At 38.9% G+C, this 19,896-nt stretch overlaps 1 protein-coding gene and 1 non-coding gene across 12 annotated transcripts in view; both read right to left on the bottom strand.

Annotated features, from left to right (window-relative positions):
- Positions 1-1,700: 1,700 nt before the first annotated feature.
- Positions 1,701-1,772, bottom strand: TRNAT-CGU (transfer RNA threonine (anticodon CGU)). The gene has a single exon. It is a non-coding gene; the product is annotated as a tRNA-Thr (tRNA).
- A 7,091-nt stretch (positions 1,773-8,863) lies between these two features.
- The window catches only part of MRTFB (myocardin related transcription factor B), an 88,567-nt gene continuing 77,534 nt past the window's right edge, over positions 8,864-19,896 (bottom strand). For all 11 annotated transcript variants that reach the window (XM_087730695.1, XM_087730700.1, XM_087730699.1 and 8 more), the window contains 4 exons: positions 18,733-18,891; positions 18,291-18,428; positions 16,755-16,815; positions 8,864-14,303 (listed from right to left, as the gene is read on the bottom strand). In XM_087730695.1, coding sequence (XP_087586821.1) covers positions 13,765-14,303; positions 16,755-16,815; positions 18,291-18,428; positions 18,733-18,891 — 897 coding nt within the window. In that variant the 3' untranslated portion in view covers positions 8,864-13,764. The remainder of the gene's footprint in view (positions 14,304-16,754; positions 16,816-18,290; positions 18,429-18,732; positions 18,892-19,896) is intronic.

Raw genomic sequence — 19,896 nt, 5'->3', positions numbered from 1 at the left:
ATGTGTGCTGTCAAAAAAAAAACCACAAACCCAACAGATTTTCTAATCCCTATAAAAACAAATAGAAAACACTGATCATGAGCTAAATACCCCTATTCAATGACAAATTCATTGGATCACTAAAAGTAAATATGAACAGCTACTCCCACAGTGCTAACAACAGGACATTTCCAGTCCTGAACAGTCTCCCATAACTTAGGTTTGATTCCCCTGTACAGGTGACTCTTCGGGAAAGGGTATCTGATATTAGCAGATTCATGCTTTCGAGGAGTGCTTGTATTAAGTTTTTGGCATTATCATTCCCTTTGCTCCCGTTACATTGCTGGCTAAGTGTTTGTACGTAATTTCCAAGACTGTCGGTGCCTATATTTAATTCTCCTAGCTTCTGCATAGATCTGATAACAAATGGCAAGAAAAAAAAAGACCACCGAAACCGGTTATTATGAGAACTTGAGGAGGGATAGGAGTGGGTGGAGGGAGAAGCAACAAAACCCCCCAACCTGTTAAGAAACTGTTCAGTAAGATTCTGTTGCTGGTCAGCTCCATCTTGATTTACACCTCCTTCCCACGACATTTGCTGGTGCAGCTGTCGTCGTCGCTCTTTCTGTTCTAACTGCTGATAACATAGTCTTTGTAATTTTCCTGAAACTGCTCTATTGAATCACGAAGCTTAAAAGAAATGAGAATTACTAATGCAAATCAAATAGTTAATTGTGGTATTTAGCCTTAATATTCACTCACTGGTTCGTTATTTCAATACAAGCATCAAAAGGCCAGCAGATTCTCTTCTGAGGAGCAATGCTTTGATTCTTCCCTAAAAATAGATACAATTTATGTATTAAAAAAGGATAGGGCTGCCAGCCTGTACTATTCACTGTTGAAGTAGTTCTGCCCTAATTGAGAAGACTCCTCTTTCCTACAAAACTTCCAAAGTATTACTTAACATCAAAGCAAATAAATAGGTGATATTGGAAACGGAAAATAAAAATCAGAAAACAATGCAAGCTACATTCCAAATTCCAAGTCATGTTTTCACTACAGATTTAGTATTTTCTGCCATGTTGACACTTCTCTGCCATCACGTCTTCTATAAGATCTTAGTATCATTACCACTATCAATCTAATTTTATACTAAACATCCATCAGCTCAAACATTCCTGAAAGTGCTACATAGGAAAATGTTTGTATCATCAGTCTTGCTGTTCTTGTATCGTAAGTATTTCTGCATGGCACCCTTTCCAAAATGCTTTAGCAATCAGTAAGCGTGCAGAAGGCATTAAAAACCTTGGATTCCCGTCTTCAGTTTTGTTAACTTTGCAGAGACTCACTCTTCACTCAGCGACTTGGAGCAAAGCTCTTCAGGAAGTTATTTTGAACTTTTGGGGTATAATAACAAAGGTAACTTAGCTGACTAAAAGACAAGTAATTGCTTGCGGAACACAACTTGGAGAAGAAATGCTGCACTCGTGCGGGGGGCGCCCCGTGGGCCGGGTGCGCTGGGGCCAAACGCCGCCGCGGGGGCTCGGAGCGCCCCCCGGCCGCAGGGGCAACGTCCGCCGCTGGCTGCGCTCCCGGCCCCGGGGCCGTGCGGGGCACCCCGCCCTGCCGCCCCCGGTTCGTCCCGGCTGCGAGCCCGCGGGGGCTCCCGCCGCCTTCCCCTAAAAAGGGTGAGGGAAGCTCCCGCCGGCCCCTGCCCGCCGAGGCACGGACGGGGTTCGAACCCGTGATCTTCGGTTTACGAGACCGACGCCTTACCACTTGGCCACCGCGCCTGCGTTAATGGGTTCCCCCGACGCGCTTCTATCGCTGCCGGCCGCCCTCGCTAACCGCGCGCCGGCAGCGGGCGGCCGCCTCCGCCCCGTTCCCGCCCGCCGCGTGCGCCAGCGCCAGCAGCTGGCGGCCGCTGGGCGCTGTGGCGCGCGGGGTGCGCGCGGCCGTTGCTCCCTCAGGCGCGGAGGGAGCGGCGGTGGCATCCCCCGGGGATCCCCCTGGGTAGGCGTCCGCTGAGGGGGCGGAATTCGTGGGAGGGGGCTGAGGAGAGTCCCTCGCTCCGTAGGAGCGGCGAGGAGCTGCCCCGTCCGTCTGTGGAGGCTTCTCTCTTCCCGCCTCGGCCCCGGCGAGGGACGGAGCCCCGGGGCGCTCCCGCCTCTGAGGGCGGCCGGGCCGGGCCGGGCCCGGCCCAGGCTGCGGCGACAGAGAGGGGCTCCCCGGGGGCGGGTGTGTGTGTGGGGGTGCCGCAACTGAGTGGGGCGTGCAGCTGTGCTGCGGCGGGGGTTGTCTCTACCAAAAGGTGGCACTCTTACATTTAGATTAGTAAATGTATTGGAAGCAGTCTAGTCAGACCAGAAAGAAAAGCTTGGGGGGGGGAGGGGGAACGGGAGTAAAACTATTCTCCTCCGAGAAAAGAAGCAGAAATGCAAAATGTTGGGATAATTAAATGGTAAATATTAAATTAAACTCACTAAGTGCCTGGTACTTGTTCCCTATAAAACTTTGTGTTGTGAAATGCAGAAAAGATACTAAAATACATGTTTTTCTAGATTTGGTCTCCTAGATATTTACAAGTGTGTCCTGAAAACAAAGCTTTTTTTAGGTTTTCATTTACTGTTCATTGTGGAGATCCCTTCAAATTCCCTATGAAACCTTTGCTGGACAGCCAAGTTACATTCCATCTTCTTGGATGAAAGGAGTTTTGTTTATTGACCTGTGGGGGGTACTGATCCCAGCTATGATCAGTCTTTTTTTTTTTTTTTTTTTGGTGGAAGAAGCATGTAAACATGTTAACAGAGGTACCTTTGTAAAGGCTGAGATCAGAGTTACTAATTTGGTGGTGCTGTAATGCAGGTGTGTTAAAAGAGTAATATATCTGTAGCCTTTTGGGATGTTCTTTGAACTATCATCAGGAAAAGTCATGCCTGATGGCGTGACTGTATGAACAAATTTCAGTTCTTCAAAACTTGCCATTTATCACCTTCCCTGTGATAACTCTACGTGTGCCTCTGTTTCAGCAAACAGAGCATTTTGAATTAGCTTCACCTGCAGTGAAAGCTGTCTAATTTAAACTACCGTATTGGATAGTCAGCCCATGTTCAGCCTGTTTGTTACTACCCAGGGATAGCTGTCCCAGAGGTGATTTGTTCTGGTTTTCCAGTCCTTATGGGCATGACCAGGCAGTTAGGTTAACAGGTTGGACTCGATGATCTCAGAGGTCCTTTCCAACCTTAATGATTCTATGATTGTGTGATAACTGATGGCCTGGCCAACCCGAACACTTGCTGGAGTTTATCTGCTAGTCTTGTTCATCGCTAGCTTCAAAGGACATCCTCTCTTCAAAGGACATCTGGACTATGGAAAGCTGGGAAGCCAGAAGAGTACTGTTGTATTCTGCTTTTGTCTTGATCATTGTGATCACTGCAGCACTTCAAAAAAGTGATGATGTGTAGGAGTGGAAACTGCCTCAACTCAACTCCCACACCTGTAGCTTTTATGATAAGGAGTGACTGCAGAGGGCCAGTTATCTTAGCTGACTAAAAAAGAGTTACTCCTGGTACTACCAAGCTGGCAGCAGGAAGGAGTTAGATTCTAATAAATCATATTTGACTGATGTCCTTCCATTTCTGACCTACTAGCTTATTACAAAATATACTCTTTTATGTGCCATATTTGCCAGCTGTAACTTGTTATCACAGTTCCTGTGCAGCTCGTGTCTGTGTTTGGTTTTTTTTTTCATGTTTTTGTATCTTTGTGAGCTGAGAAGTAATTTTGTGATGAGCGGAAGCAGAGGGGACTATTTGAATTATATATGGAATTCACAAGTTATATCTCTTCAACACTACATTTTTAATAAATGTATTTGGTTGGCATCAGAAATAGTATTTAATGGTAAAGCAATTTCTAATACTAAAGTTCTTCCTTAACTGTACAGGGAGATTGAAAGTTCGATTTGAAATCATAAAGATCTTCTGAGTAGATTAAGAGGAAATACTAGATTGGGTTAAAAAAAAGTTGCCTACTCTCTGAGCCCAACTTCTTAAATGCGCCTGGAAAAAAATGATACTATCTATCTAAGTAAAGTGCTGTTTAATGGTGAGCTGATTTATCAAAACAATAGTTTTTATAACTAAAAATGTAAATTTGATTTTAAAACGTGTAATTGCCTGTGGTTTCTTTTGACATCTGGATAGTTTTGTTTGAAAGTGTTTTATGTTGGTCATTACCTTTGTTGGAGCTCTGTGTGAAAGCCCTTATTCTTTGCGTTGAATCCTCCTTATGCAATGTTCTCTTCTGACAAACTTTTTTAAAACACAACATGAATTTCCTAAAGGAAAGCCTTTACAAGGCTCCAAAGCTGAAAGGGTAGTGTCAGAGATTTTCTCGGAAGTGACCTGCTCTGTTGACATGGGGCGAGTGGTTGACATTGTCTACTTGGACTTCTCCAAGGCTTTTGATATGGTTCTCCACGGCCTCCTCCTGGAGAAACTGATGTGTTATGGCCTGGACAAGTGGTCTGTGCAGTGGGTGAGGAATTGGCTGACGGGTCACACCCAAAGGGTGGTGGTAAATGGCTCTTTTTCAAACTGGCAACCCGTCACAAGTGGGGTCCCCCAGGGATCGATACTGGGCCCAACACTATTCAGTATCTTCATAAGTGATCTGGATGATGGGATCAAGCGTACCCTGATGAAGTTTGCTGATGACATCAAACTGAGTGGGGAAGTAGACACTCTGGAAGGGAGAGCCACCCTGCAGGAAGATCTGGATAGGCTGGAAGAGTGGGCTAACTCTTGCACCTGGGAAAACATAATCCAGGAGTGCAGCTCAGACTGGCATCCACCTGGCTGGAGGGCAGCTCTGTGGAGAGGGACCTGGGGGTCCTGGTGGACAGGAAGCTCAACATGAGTGAACAGTGTGCTGCTGCGGCCAAGAAGGCCAGTAGGATGCTGGGTTGCATCAAAAAGGGCATCACCAGCAGAGATAAAGAAGTCATTATCCATCTTTACTCGGTGCTTGTCAGGCCGCACCTGGAATACTGTGTACAGCTCTGGTCCCCGTTATACAAAGAAGATGTGGACAGGCTGGAGGGGGTCCAGAGAAGGGTCACCAAAATGATGAAGGGTCTGGGAAGCCTGCCGTATGAGGACAGGCTGAGAGAGCTGGGTTTGTTCAGCCTTGAGAAAAGGAGGCTTAGAGGTGATCTCATCACCATGTACCAGTACTTAAAGGGGAGCTACAGAGAAGATGGAGACTCCCTTTTTACAAGGAGTCACATGGTGAGGACAAGGGGTAACGGGTACAAGTTACTGCCAGGGAGATTCCGATTGGACACGAGAGGTAAATTTTTTGCAATGAGAACAGTCAATCATTGGAATAATCTCCCCAGGGAAGTGGTTGACTCCGCTACGCTGAACACGTTTAAGACTCAGCTGGACATGGTGCTGGGCCATCTCATCTAGGTTGCGCTAGAAGGGTTGGACCAGATGATCCTTGAGGTGCCTTCCAACCTGGTATTCTATGATTCTAAGATAATAACCAGTTTTTTTCTTCCTTCCCTAAGCCTTTCACTTATGAGATGGAGGTGTTGCTCTAGGAGAGGGCTTTGATGTCTGTTTTAATGTACAAAACTAGGCCTTTCTACAAATATCCGTGACTCTCTTGAGGAGATACAGGGGAACAGTCATATTTAATGGAGAATCTGTGCAACTGTATAACTGAGTTTATAAAGACTTGCTATGGGGAAGCTGGAATGCTCCTCAGTTATCAGTTACTTAAGCTTGACATTGTCCTAGCTTTATGAAAGAATGCTTCTGCTCACTATTTTAACTTTTCATCAACAGCAGTCGTCTTGGAGGGATTCAAGAATGATGCAGTGTTATGGCCCTGCACTTCTTCTTCGGTAGAGAAGACTGGAGACTCATCTTCAGGTAATTTTTTATGTGAAGGGAAATATTTCTTAGAATTACTCTGTAAATTTATGGATAAGCACTTAAAGGAAAAAAAAAACCTCCAGCTGTTGTGTCTCAGGTGCTCCTCTAATTTGTTACTTTGATTCTCTTTTAGGAAGGTCTCGGTGGGGGTGTAGACTGTCGTACGAGGTGTGGGGAAATGTGTGTGACTTCTTTACTATCAAGGAAACATCTATGATTTGAGACAGTACAAGTATTGTAAGAAATATGTCACTCTTTAGCAACATCTGTATGATACACAACAAGCTAACAGGCAGGAGTATATAGCATTTTAGTACAGAGTAAAGACAAATGTGATGATGGCGATTTGTAGAACATGCTTTAATATATTCAGGTTTTATTGAAAACCAGGGTTTAGCTTGTGGAAAAAGTTCATTCAGCATAATCTCAAGCTTCATCCATCCTTCTTGTCTTGGTGTTTACATTATCATACTAATATGAACACAGTTTGGGCGGGAAGGTTATGTGTTTATATTTGGACTTTGTAAAACAATCAAACCCCCAAATTGCCAGTTGGCACCAAAACAAGTGCTGTATCTCTGATATATTCTAACTATAAATTCTGTAATGCACAAACACATAGTCAAAAAGTGCTGCGCTTGTTTTGCAATGTTTGTGTCTGGTGTGTGATATCTGAAGGTAAGTTTATGGCATATATAGCTTACAAACTTTTAGAATGGTTAAAGTTCATAAAGAAAAGGCATTTTATGAAATTTACAGGGCATATTAGTAAGTTTTAATTTGTTCAGTTTTATGGGTACTACTTACTGCTTTATGGGTTTTGTAATACTTGGCCGAATTCTGATGTCATTAGCGTAGAACAGATTTTAATAAGGAAAAGGTGGGTGATCTGGTATGGGGACTGCCTCCACAAGAGGAAGTGTAATAATAAATATTTAAATGAAGCAGCTTCATCATGAAAAGAAGCTTTGTACATATGGAACAGCTTATAGCTCATTCCCCTGAAAAAATGCATAGAGGTGTTCTAGAACATAAGCTGAGCAGAATATAAAATGCAAATACGAAATCGCACAATCCAGCACATCTTGAAAACCTTGGAAGAATTCAGGAAAGTAATGAATGAACGTGGGTGTAGTCTTGTCTACATCAGAAATAATTTTCTAATTCTTTCTTTGCCACCTTATCGTTGTGAAATATCCCTTAGTTTCTCACAGAATAGCCTTATTCTTTGTACTTACTTGGGTTTTTTACAAATTCTTTTTTTATTGTTAGGGAATTACAGGTAGTCTCTATTCAGAAAAATGTGATACAAACACTATTTGTTTTCTTGTTAAATTCAAGACTGGTACTGTAAAGTATAAAAAAGAATCACAGTATTTTGTAGCTGGTAAGAATGCCCATATAAACTTCCTTGGGGGTTATTTCTGTATCTGTGACAATGTAACCCAATTAGGAGCAGACGTCTGTATTGCAAGGTGGAACACACCCAGTAATCTGCAATGATATTTTAATAGTTTTTGACTTCACTCTGAGAGGCCTTAAAGGTTCATCTGCGTAAGTGAACAAAATGTTGCATTTGACTCACAAATGAGGTTAAACTATCTGGGGAATATGGAGAAGCTTGCCTGATCGCACAGGCACAGCTTTGTAAGAGACGTATCTGTGTAGCCCGATCCGAGCAGCTCAGTGGAACGATTCCACCAGTCTGCTCCAGGGCAGTGACATGAGAAGTTCACAACAGGAACATGCACCTCTCTGGAATGCCTCGTTTATTCTGTATTTTGAGTTGCCCTTTTTCCCTCCCTGAAAAAATCTCACTTGGAGGGAGGAAGAAACTAGGTTTTTCCTTCTTCTTTTTTCATGCTGGCACTGTGAGTCAGAACGATATTAGAGCCTCCTATCTCCCTTGCTGTTGCTTTTATACACGACTTCAGTGTTGCAGCTCATTCCTCTCTCCACCAGCAAAAGGTGTGGACTAATCCAAGAGATTATCCTTAGAGATTTTTGCTAGAGACTTGACTCTCTGTGGTTGACAAAAATACGTACTAGAATCATACTGCATTTTCCCAAGTCTTACCACAGCATCTTGAGTTACCAGTTTTTCTTCTTGATGGGGATGGGTTTAAGCTAGTGCTTGTTCAGTGATCTGTTTAGTACCCCTGCGCAGTCATACATGGTCAATCCATGCATTATGTAACTGTAAAGTCCTTTTCTGTGCCAGACTTTAGAAGACTTTTTAAATAAGGTGTTTTGCTCTTGTGAAAAAGAACAGGGAACATCCAAAATGACTTAATACGTCTCTGCAGTTGTTAGTACACTGTCAGAGCTTCTTAGGTTTGTGCAGTTAACACAGTTATTCTCTAGGTAGCCTAGGAAAAGCACGCCCTTCCAAACTGTTCATACCTTCTGAAAAGTACTATGGCAGGATAGGTATTCTTGGAAGCTTAGGTCTTTAGGATTGGGCTGAGCCAAAGAAAGTCATTTTTCAATGAACTAGTTAGTAGATGAGGTGTGGGGAGGGTGAACCCCAGCAGCTGCACATCATGAAAATACAGTGACAGATTACAAAATAAGGACTGTATGGCTTATGAGCTATATAAAAAGGTCATTGATTACAATTGTTTTAATTTTTATGAAGCCACTTCATTCAAAATGTATTGAAGAGTATCACACGTATATTTTACCTGTGTGTTATGTAAGATAGTTACACTTGTGCATACATTAGGAAGTCTCTATTCTTAGAGATTTTGGCTCTGATTTTGAAGACAAACCATCATTCTTTTGGAATTTGTCTACATGCAGATTTCATTCTTATTCCTTTTTGTGAGAAAGGTACTCAGAACAGAGGCCAAAAGTTTCTGACTCATAAAAGTCAAAATTTTTGTTGATTATTATTACTGGTATTTTTCACTTTTAAGTAGTAAGCGTGGACAAATGAACACAGTTTTCCTTTTTTATTTGAGACACTTAGCAAAAATGCTGAAATATCAAACATTTCCTCAGTAGCTACAATATTGCCACTATGTACAAAATATTTGATAAATGTAGTACACATATAAAAATACAGTATGCATTACATATATACAGTACAATGTGCAAAACATATGGCATTCAAACATATGGAATTGATTTTAGGGGTGCAAACAGCAAATACAAAGGCATCATGGTTTCTTATAGAAAGGCAATACATAAACTGACGCCCTGATTGCCATAATTTGCATTTAGTAAAGTAGTGCTTAAATGAAGAGGGCCCTAGAGACAGGTGTCTATCTTCTTCTTTTCACAAAATGAGATGCTAAGACATAATTACGACTATGAAAATAAGAAGAGAAACACCTACTAGGGTTAGCGTTATGTCTACTGCAAGCAGTACTGTGAAGAAAAATCCTATCTGGAAAAAAGCCTGTGCTATTACTTAATACAAATTTTTCAAACAACAAAAACAAATCTGTACTGTTAAACATCAAATACAGCTTTGAAAATATCTACATCCTTAATTTTAAAAAAGTATGGATAATACTTTTGGGGATTTAATTTCCTATGCTTCAAAATACAAAGTGCCTCCTTTGGCAATATAAATGGCAATGCTTTGGTTCCTATTTAAATCTTTATATTATTATAATTTATTTTAGGCTGTCTTTTGAATATCTGAGCTGTATTTTTTATAAAAAATAGTGTGATTATATAGTTATTAACCATTCCCTGCTTTTTATTGAGAATTTGCTCTCATAGCTAGAATGGCTTTTTTGGCTAGATTTCTACAAATACATTTATGTGCTTTTAACTTAAAAAGCCTTTATATTCAGTATTGGACACTACAGAATGATGTAGGTGTCTCTTTTTTGCACTTTATTCGTAGCAAACTGGTATAAAAGGAATATTTCAGATTACTTCAGGTTTTAATCGATGCTCTTTATTGGCCATGTATATACTATATGCAACTCCATTCCACATATCTCACATAAAAAAACACCTGTAGTATGGTCTAGAAGTCATCAAAATGCAAATTAATAGACCACAATATAAAGAGTTTTAACAGAACATTTAATAGAGATAAGTGGAAGAAATTTTTTTCCAGTTTTAATAGAATTTGCTTTAAGTTTATAATACACTGAATATACCATCCAAATAATAATTGTTTACATCGGTGAGCTTTACGGTGTTTTGATTACATAATGCCCTTCCAGTTAAATGTATTCTGTGATTGCATTTTCTCTGTCTTGAAAGCAGCTCAGCAGCTTGTGCTTGGTTTCCAATTACGGTGCCTACACTTTTCAGGCATCTGAATGTTTGAGATTACGTAACATAAAAGTTTAATATTGAAACTTCTATTTTGATCACCTGCTTCCTTGAACATAACTCCTGTTGGTGAATTTAGAAATACCTTGGAAAGAAATTTCAGTATTAAGTAGTGATTATTTCTAAAAGCTGTGGCCTCAGCTTTTTAAAGGTCTGCTTCTGCAAGCCCACATCGCTGGGTTTGACTCTAAATTTCTGTAGAGAACAACTGCCACAAATTCACTTTATTCTCAGAGAGAACTGCTAAATTTATGACAATGATTTTGTAACTATTTACGAATGCTGAATGGCACTAAAAGTGCATAGCAAATACCATTTCTGTATTAAATGCAGGATGTGACTTCTCTTGATTAACATTAGGCTTGTAAAACATATGTCTGAGTTCTTTCCATGCCTAGAAGTGTAAACATCAGCTTTTGATTTTCATACTGATAAAATGGTATTCTTAATTACTTTGAAGGCTCTACTAACAACGCATTTGATAGGATGTGTTCTGTTAGTATACTGCAGCCATTAAATGGCAAATTTAGTGCCAGTGCATTCCTTTGCAACTGTTCTCTTAATGAGAAATATATTCAGTTCTGTACAGTCAACTGCACAGTCATGATTAAATTTCTAAGATGTATTGTATTTGTGTTACAAAAATTGTCATGTAAAACATGCACACACAAAAGTCTAAGCAAAACCTATTTCTGCCATAACAGGCATACATAACTATGGCAAATATATCACATTTCAGAACAAAGTCTAAAGCAAACCATTACGTATAAGGTTTAATACACATAATTCTGAAATGTACAAAAAAGTAATCACACATTCCCTACACGAGAACATTTGTACTTTAAAAACTAAAATGATCCCTTAATTTTTTAATAATTTTTTTTTTTTTTTTTTTTGCAAATAGACTTTTAGAGTAGAAAGCTATACTGTACTGATAACAACACATCTCAACTGTTTGGGTTTATTTCTGCACATAGATTCCTATGGATTAGTTAACATTCTACACTGCCAATAAGGATAGTTTTGTAGCAAGATGACTTTGCCAGTTTTAAGCTCTATTTACATGCACATCAAAAATGACAGTACAGTTCCTCTAGGTTAATTTGTCCTCTAAAAATTAATTTACTTGCCTCTTATTTAATCAGAAGGCAGGGTCAAAAAGGGGTAACTAACCACACATATGTGGTACGATGTCTGGTGTATCACACATAATAAATTGACAGTACTGCAGAACACTACATTTCATTCAAAGTTGTTCCTATCAGACCAAGAGTCCTTAGTGCTTATTCTCGTAACAGCTGAGGGCACTTCGTATCTCAGAGTATTAGCTTCCAAGATAATATGATGAAAAGGAATGGAAAAAGTTGACTGTATTTTTTCCATGTTACTGAAGAGTCCTACACCATCAACATTTAAGGCAGACAGTCCACGTGTAATATTGTACTCAAGTATTGTAGGCACAGCAAGAAGGAATAAGGAGATATGTCTTTCAACTTCATCTTTTGTTGTGAAAATCTCTATAGATTGTTTTTCTGTGCTTAGTTTCAGATTAAAGTAAATCCTGGCCTGTAAAACTACTGAAGATATATAATAATTTAAAGTGCTGGTAACTGATACGACGCAAACATATGATGCCAGTTTAAACCCTGAATCAACGATATAACCACTATTTTATCTGAAACCAATGGAATTCCATAATATTAGTAAACCAGACTGCATTGTATATCTGGAGACATAAATTTGCAGTTAATTCCACATTTTTTGACTAAAGTATTTTTGTTTGATATTAACATGATTGTGTTTTGATTTTTTTTTTTTTAAATGTGATACAGGTTGCTAAATAGTTAACAGCTACTTTCTGTTTTCATTATTTCTTTGATAGTCTTTGATACATATCATTACTCTAAGAAGTAAGCAAAAGCTTCAGGGCATTCTGTCATTAGTTCCTACCAAACTTTATTTTTGAAGGTTGGTGGCGAGGAAGGAATTCTGCAATGAGATCAGTTTTCAGACTAGAAAACATATCACGTTTCTGTTGTTCAGGAAATAGGGGACTGTTTCCTTTTACCTTAATTTAGGAATTCCCCAATAGGAAATAGTTCCAATTTTATGTTTGATTATCAGCCTATGTCATCTATGGCAACATTTAACAGCTATTACCTGAGAGACAACCATAGAATTACAAAGTACTTTATTTTGTTTGTTTTTCCAACTGCTTTCATAATAGACTCTGAAAAAAACAACTAAGGACTTTAAAAAATAATATTTTCATTGCTGTGCTGTGAGGTAAGAGCTTGATTTTTGCTATTGTCCGTTTCAGGTATGAAATATGCCTTCTTATCACAAAACAGTACATCCTGATACTGCTTATTAGCCTTTTATAATTTTCTGTAAGTGTGTGCTATTTAGGATTCCAACTGAGCATCTTCTCTGTTTAGCTTCGCTGATGTTATGTAGTGGTAGACAAAGCTGTTCATGATGGTTGTCCTGTCAGTACTGTCCCCTGCAACTCGATCTGATCCTACAAACATCTTTTATTGAGGGCATTGGGACTATTCTTGCATAGATGCTTGCAGGATCATAGTGCACAACAGCTTTAATTAGACTTTTCTACTTCCTCAAACTGTTCTAATATGCTGAGATACTGGATTCAATGATCTAACAAATATCCTCAAACACGAAGTAAATTAGGATATTTATTATTTCCATTATAGTAATTTCTTGTTTGAAGACCACTGTTCCCCTCTGTTCACAAAAATAAGCTATACAAAGTTAAAAGAGTATACAAATAACTATCTGATATACACATTAAAACCTAGCTATTATATCCAGAGCATTGCTATACAAAATTCAGTGTTCTCAGTATTACCTGGCATAGCTACAGTGGATTTCTTGCAGTTACACTTAATGTGCCTTTGGATGCAGTTAAATTCTTCCCTCATGATTAAAGAATGGGGGAAGAGTTTTAAAAACCACAAAACCAAAATATAAAAACAACTTGAACAAATTAAGAGACTAGATATATGAAATTTCACTGAACCAGCCAGTGCTTTTACTTGCCTTTGCCCTCACAATTCATTTTGAACCTGGCTCAGGCTATCCACAGGAACAATGAAGTGCAGTGATACCTCACCCTCCCCCAAACATTTGCTCACTGTGTCAATATAGACAGTTGAAATCTCACTTTTTCTTCTGAAAGTTTAGCCATGTTGTGTTGCTCATTTAAGCATTACAAGGTCGGAGACATAACTTCTTTCTTAAATATTTGTGATGCATTTACCTTGGGGTACTTTTAATCAGTAAGTACAATCATCCTTTCTCGACTTGTGAAATACAGCTTTCAGAGGGCCCTGATCTGCATTACTGATAGGAGCATAAAGTAATTCACTGTTGTAAACTTGAAAATCAATAAGGAATTAGCTTCAAGCATTTGTTCTTCCAAACATTACTGTCTTAATTTACCTCAACTGCAATCAGAATGGTATAATAATGGACCTCTGCTGTAAAGAGACTTGCAGGTCATGTTCTCATTGGCTATAGCTTAATCCCAGTGCAACTGTAGATCTTGTGGATCTAGAAAGTCAGTGGAAAACACGCTGGGGGCAGTAGAACTGAGAGGAGTGAGTCCAGATGAGGAGCTGGGCATTGTAATGTCTAGCCATTCCATATTGTCCAAATTCGTATCAGGAAGGTCAAGAGACAGACAAGAATTACTAGTGGTAAACTGTGGGTCGGATGTTTCCATGGGTGAATGAGAGTGATCTAAAATGCTGGAGTGATTAAGCAGATCATTCTGGAGGTCTTCAATTAAAGAAAATGACTCTCTGTCCTCGTTACTGCTTGTCAGTTGAGGAATTTCATTACCTGATGGTAAAGTTCCATCCAAGAGGGCTTCAAGTTGGTTTTCCAAACTTATGGACAAGCTGGTTGTTGGTTCTAAGGACACAGGAGGAGGGGCCATTTGGATTTGTGGTGGTGGGCGGGATATCACTGTATTCACTGGCATTGTAGTGATGTTGGCTGTTACTGGTCTCATTTTAGAAATGGGAGATGGTTCCTCCTTTATTGGAAGGGAAATCTCTGTAACAAAAAAAAACCCACTATTGAATTCAGAAAGAATGACGACATATATCCTCAGGCTTACAACTTTTACACTGTTTTTGCCCACTTTGAGATGCATCCACAGTGAACTCAATGGCGTAAGAGTCGTTTTGCTGTTCTGATAATACAAACACTACATACAGACAACTATGTCAGGTACTCTATGAACAACAAAGTATTTTAAAACAAGTTCCAGAGTTCCGCTTTCAGTAATACTTCAGTCAATTGGAATATTTATATTGATGAAAAAAGGAACAATTTTCTAGATGTTAGGTTTACCTCCTTCATGTTTATAGTTCTGACTAATTAGAATAATTATGGAACCAACACATTTCCTCATTTAGAGAAGAGTACCCGAACCAATTTTCAGTTCCATCCCTGTTTAGTACTTTGTCCACCTTGATGAATTAGTCTAAGAGATCAATTGATGGGATTAGGATGCGTTTATTCCTGATTATAGAATCTAAAACTACTCTTCTGTCAAGATGTTCCATGTAAGATAGTGGCAGTAACAATAAAAGGAAATAAAGCAAAGTTCCAATTAATTCTTATATGCGAATGGAGTCCAAACACAAGATCAGACAGACCAGAATATACAAATAAATCCTCTGGCACAGATGATGTTTCTGCCAGCAAAAGTATACCTGACAATACATTTTGCACCAGTTTTCCAAGCAAACCTGTAGGAGCATCTATTGAAATGATTGCTTAGTAAAAGCAAAACATTACTAAACGGACCCTCTCACTCTCTTGAAGTACATTAATAAACTAAACATTTTTCAGTGTAGAACTCACGTAAGTGCAAGAGCCCTGACTGCTTTACTTCGTTTTTCATAAAGATGATCAGGAAACGTTTGCTTTTTTATGGCAACTTTGCAAACACGGAGCAATTGTTACCTTTAAGATCAAATAGGTTTAGTAATGTAACACTCAAAGCAAATATTTAAGTAAGCACACCAATCTTCCTAACGTCCTCTGTTCTAGAGGTAGAACTTCTTTGAACTACCCATGCAATATTTTAATAAAAGCACTGAAAGCATTTTTGAATTTAGTTGTTCACTGCACAAGTCACTTATCTCAGTCTGTCACTGTCTACTTCATGTTCTTCAGCTGACTTTGCAATTTGCTTTGAAAAAGAGAAAATACTTTGATGTTTAGAATATGGCTAAAATCTTCTAATAGCCTACAATCAGTCACTTATGTACTGGCATTCACTGCTGTCAAGATCCTTATACAACAGTAGTACAAAACATTAAGTTAATTGAATTGCTTGGCACCAGAACATTTCCCAGTATTGTAATAGCTTCTTAGTCTACAAAGCCTAATTATGCCTGAAAGCCTCCTCCTTTTACTGCAAAGCTACTTTGTATATTACTTTAGTTATTTCAGTTCCTTTCTGATAGCTCCCTTGTTTTAACTGACATAGAAAGTTGTTATTCATTAATGTCTCTATGTGGTTCATACATACTTTTTCCAGTAATGTGTCTTTCATGTTTCGAGTTGATAATACATGGTTATATTTAATGAAATTTTAATATCAACATCCTTCAACTCTTACCTTATTCTATTTTTTGTGTAATTTCAATATACAATTACATGGACTTGCTCAACTTTTCCAATTTGATAAAATACATCCGTGCTAACCTAAGGTGTTATTTTCATAGGATTGTTTGGGTTGGAAGGGAATTTAATGATCATCTGGTTCCAAGCCCCCTGCCATGGGCAGGCACACCTTCCACTAGACCAGGTTGCTCAAAGCCTCATCCAACCTGGCCTTGAACACTTCCAGGGATGGGGCATCCACAGCTTCTCTGGACAACTTGTTCCAGTGCCTCACCGCCCTCATCATGAAGAATTTTCTCCTTATATCTAATCTAAATCTACCCTCTTTCAGCTGAAAGCTATTACCCCTTGTCCTATCACTAGGTGCTCTTGTAAGAAGTCCCTCTCCAGCTTTCTTGCAGGCCCCCTTCAGGTACCAGAAGGCTGCTGCAAGGTCTCCCCGGAGCCTTCTCTTCTCCAGGCTGAACAACCCCAACTCTCTCAGCCTGTCCTCACAGGAAAGGTGCTCCAGCCCTCTGATCATCTTCATGGACCTCCTCTGGACTCGCTCCAACAGGTCCATGTTCTTCTTATGTTGAGGGCCCCAGAGCTGAATGCAGTACACGTTTGAATGCTGAATGGACTATTGTAAAGGTCTGCTTGGGCTAATTTACAAGCAGAGAAGTTCCACAGCAGGTTGACTGTATGTGTTTTGGTAAATGCTTTCTTTAATAGATAATTATTGCAAACTTTCAGAAATACTAGTTTCATCCAGGCTGGATAGCTTCTACCTCCTCTCCCTGGAAGAATTCTTTCATTTGATTATAGCACTGAGTTTTTATTATCAAGTTTTAAATCACTATATTACACAGATGTCAATTAGCTTACCTCCGCTCTTGATGAGAATATCAAAAAGATCATCCATCTGCTGACTGTGCGCACTGGAAACCTGTAGTGCATGAGAAAAGGGTTATTCTTTTTCATGTAGTATTTTTTCCTAAGCTGATTGATCCTTGCTTCTCTCAATAGTACATAAGTACTAACCTATGGTTCAAGACTAAAATTCTTCATATGAAACTGTCAATCTAGAAAACAGAGAAATAGTTTGGAGAGACACTTGTAATCCCTGTGGTCAGTTTCAGTACAAAGGAATAAGGAAAAAATCTGAAAAGCAAGACAAAGATTTCATGAAGGCAACCTAGAAGAGAGGTGCAGAAAACTAGGGATAAGAAGAATTACTAACCCTGGTTTGTAGCAGGGTAAGTATCTGGAATAACTGCAGGACTTTGGGGGTGCACCCTGAACTGCTTTCTCTCAAAGATATTCTGCGAATAGCCATCATGTAAGATGCATTTTGTTAGGTACGTTTTTTTTTTTTCCCCAATTTGTAAATTCATGTTTCTTTTTCATTCTTCATTCTTTTCTTTTTTAAAGGGGAGGAAGCTTTCATCAACTGCTTATCTGTTTGTTTTAAACAGCCATCTCCAGAATATCTGAACCTGAGGCAAAAAGTAACAAAACCCCCACAAACCCATTCTTTCAAAAATGGTCTAGGAAAAGTGGAGACTTTTATGATGGTCTCAAAACTAAAACACTGTTTTAAAACATTGGTTATACTCCAGAGATGGGAAATAATTTGTCATCAGGAGATTTAGCACCTGAAAAAGGCCAATGGGGAGGCACTTTGCTAACTGGTAGCAACAGAGTCACATAAGAAGAGCCGTGTGCCTTCACCGTGAGGATGTCTCACACATGCCAAGAACACATGAAATGGCATTAGAGACCCATGCTTCTGCCTCAGTGTCTGCCACCACAAAACCAGCAACCAATACCAAGTCACTACAAGGTTTTATCTTTTGGGATAGTTCTGAAACGCGTGAGGTTAAGGATGCTCATTAGTTTTGTTTGCAACTTTCCTCCAACAGGAAGGGTATCATGGTAAACTGACAAAGCATTCTGTAAGATTATTCATCAAGCTCACTAAATATAGACTCTTTTGAAGAAACCACCTATGCTCATTTATATATATGTTTGCTTAAGTGTGTATAAACACACTCGCACACATCCTCCTTAAGTTTACTCACTTTGGAAAATATGAATGTATTTTCTCTCTTTTAAGTGTAAAGTTTGGGTATCATACATCCATGAAACAAGTCAGCTGAAGGCTAGTTATTGTTAAGTAGCAATAGCAGCATTATCCCAATTATATATATCACTGGACACTGTAAGACTTATTTACGTGTCTGTTGCTTTAATAAAAAGAATCATGAAACAGGAGTCCTGTAGGTAGACACTGTTATGAAAATATTAACAGCATGTGTTAGAAAATCTTGACACCAAACAAAAAACTAAAATAAGCAATGGCTTTGATAATTCTAAAGAAAAAAGATGTTTTTAATAGACTAAACAGGAGAAAATAACTACCTCACGGTGCGATGTCTGAATATTGCGGGTCTGTTTTATGGCCTCTTCATAACGAGGAGGATCTTTTGTCTTGGATACTGTGTTGTTGAAGAGGGATTGTTGAACAATATAAGGCTGGGCTTGAGATGGAGAGCCAGGCTGCGTGAAATAACAAAATAATGACTAAACAATACATTCCAGTGAATTCAAGATGTATCAAGTTCTACAGATTATCCTATTTTGTCGTACCAATCTACATATTTACAAATAACAATAGCATAGGTAATCAGAGGGATAAAATAATAGTTTCTTTCTTGCTCACACATACATACATATATGTGTTATTAAAATCTACAAAACATTCTTCCTCCTTGAGTGAACTGCAGTATGCACACAGTCACATGCTATTTAAGAATAATAATATAAAACTGAACTTTATGGAACATTGTTGGGCTAATCTTACCTTATTAGGAGTAGCAGGTCCATTCTGCACAGAGGGAACCTGATTACTACCAGCGTGAATGTTAGAGTTTGATGTTTTATTAATAAAAGACTGTGAAGGTGTTGTAACCGGTGCAGTCTGATAGGAAAATACTGTATTTGATGTGGTAGGTGGAAAAACCTGTAAAGGATTAATACGTCAGTCTTAAGTTGTGGTTTTGGTTTTTTTTTTTTTCATTAATAACGTTGGGTAAATCACATAAATAAAGTTTAAGACCTTTTTTTCTTTTTTAAATACTTGCTTGCTTAAATTCCCTATTAATGGAATGTTATTTATACTGATTTTTTCCCTCCAGTGGAATAGTTTGTAAATCTAGAAAAATTACTCTTTGAAAGAAACTTTGTGCTGTGACATGCTTTCATTCATCACTGGTAACTAAAAATATTTTCCTGCAGTTTTCCAGGAAGCATGAGAAAGTGTAATATAATTTTTCCGAAATACATTCAGAAGAGTATGGAACGGTTTAATACAGTATGCATGATCTCCCCACCTCGTGGACAGTCAATAAAATGAACTTATTTGTGGCCTGATACAAACTAGTGTATGTATCCACACTTATCCTATGCTGCCTGCTTTAAGACAGAATGGTTTGGTTTGTGCCATATAATTCTAATTTCTTTTAGCTACAGATATCTATGAGTAGTGAGGGAGAGGCAAAAGATATAACTGATGAACCTTGGATATCAACTGTGAATTTGATTACTGGTATATAAACTTTTTATTTCTTCAACTGATAGTCCATACACTCATTGCAAATGATTCCAAGCAGTATCCTACTTCTCCTATTTTTACGTTAAAGGGAGAGGAAAAAGAGCTATGAATGTATGAATGCATAAGGCTGTTCTTTTAAATTCAGTATCACTCCCAGATACCTTTATGACAAAGGTGTGATGAATCTTAGATCAGGGATGGAGATAAAGCCAGGATAAGCTTTGTGGAGTGCAATCTGAATACCAAATTAAGTCTGCTGTGGGAAGGCTTAATGCAGTTTTTGTTAGCCTCCTGGATCATCTGTGTGAAAACTGTTGTGCTTTCCAGCTGTCTACCACTGAGGTGAATGGCTGTGCAGATGTCTCCTTATTACTGAATGAACTGAAGAACAAGGGCCGTGCGGTAGCTAGAATG

The sequence above is a fragment of the Nipponia nippon genome, unplaced genomic scaffold, assembly GCF_047370975.1.
Source record: "Nipponia nippon isolate SJK-2023a ecotype South Korea unplaced genomic scaffold, ASM4737097v1 scaffold_5, whole genome shotgun sequence".
NCBI classification, from domain to species: Eukaryota; Metazoa; Chordata; class Aves; order Pelecaniformes; family Threskiornithidae; genus Nipponia; species Nipponia nippon.
Note: the sequence above shows the minus strand (reverse complement) of the source record. Positions and strands in the feature narration are given on the sequence as shown.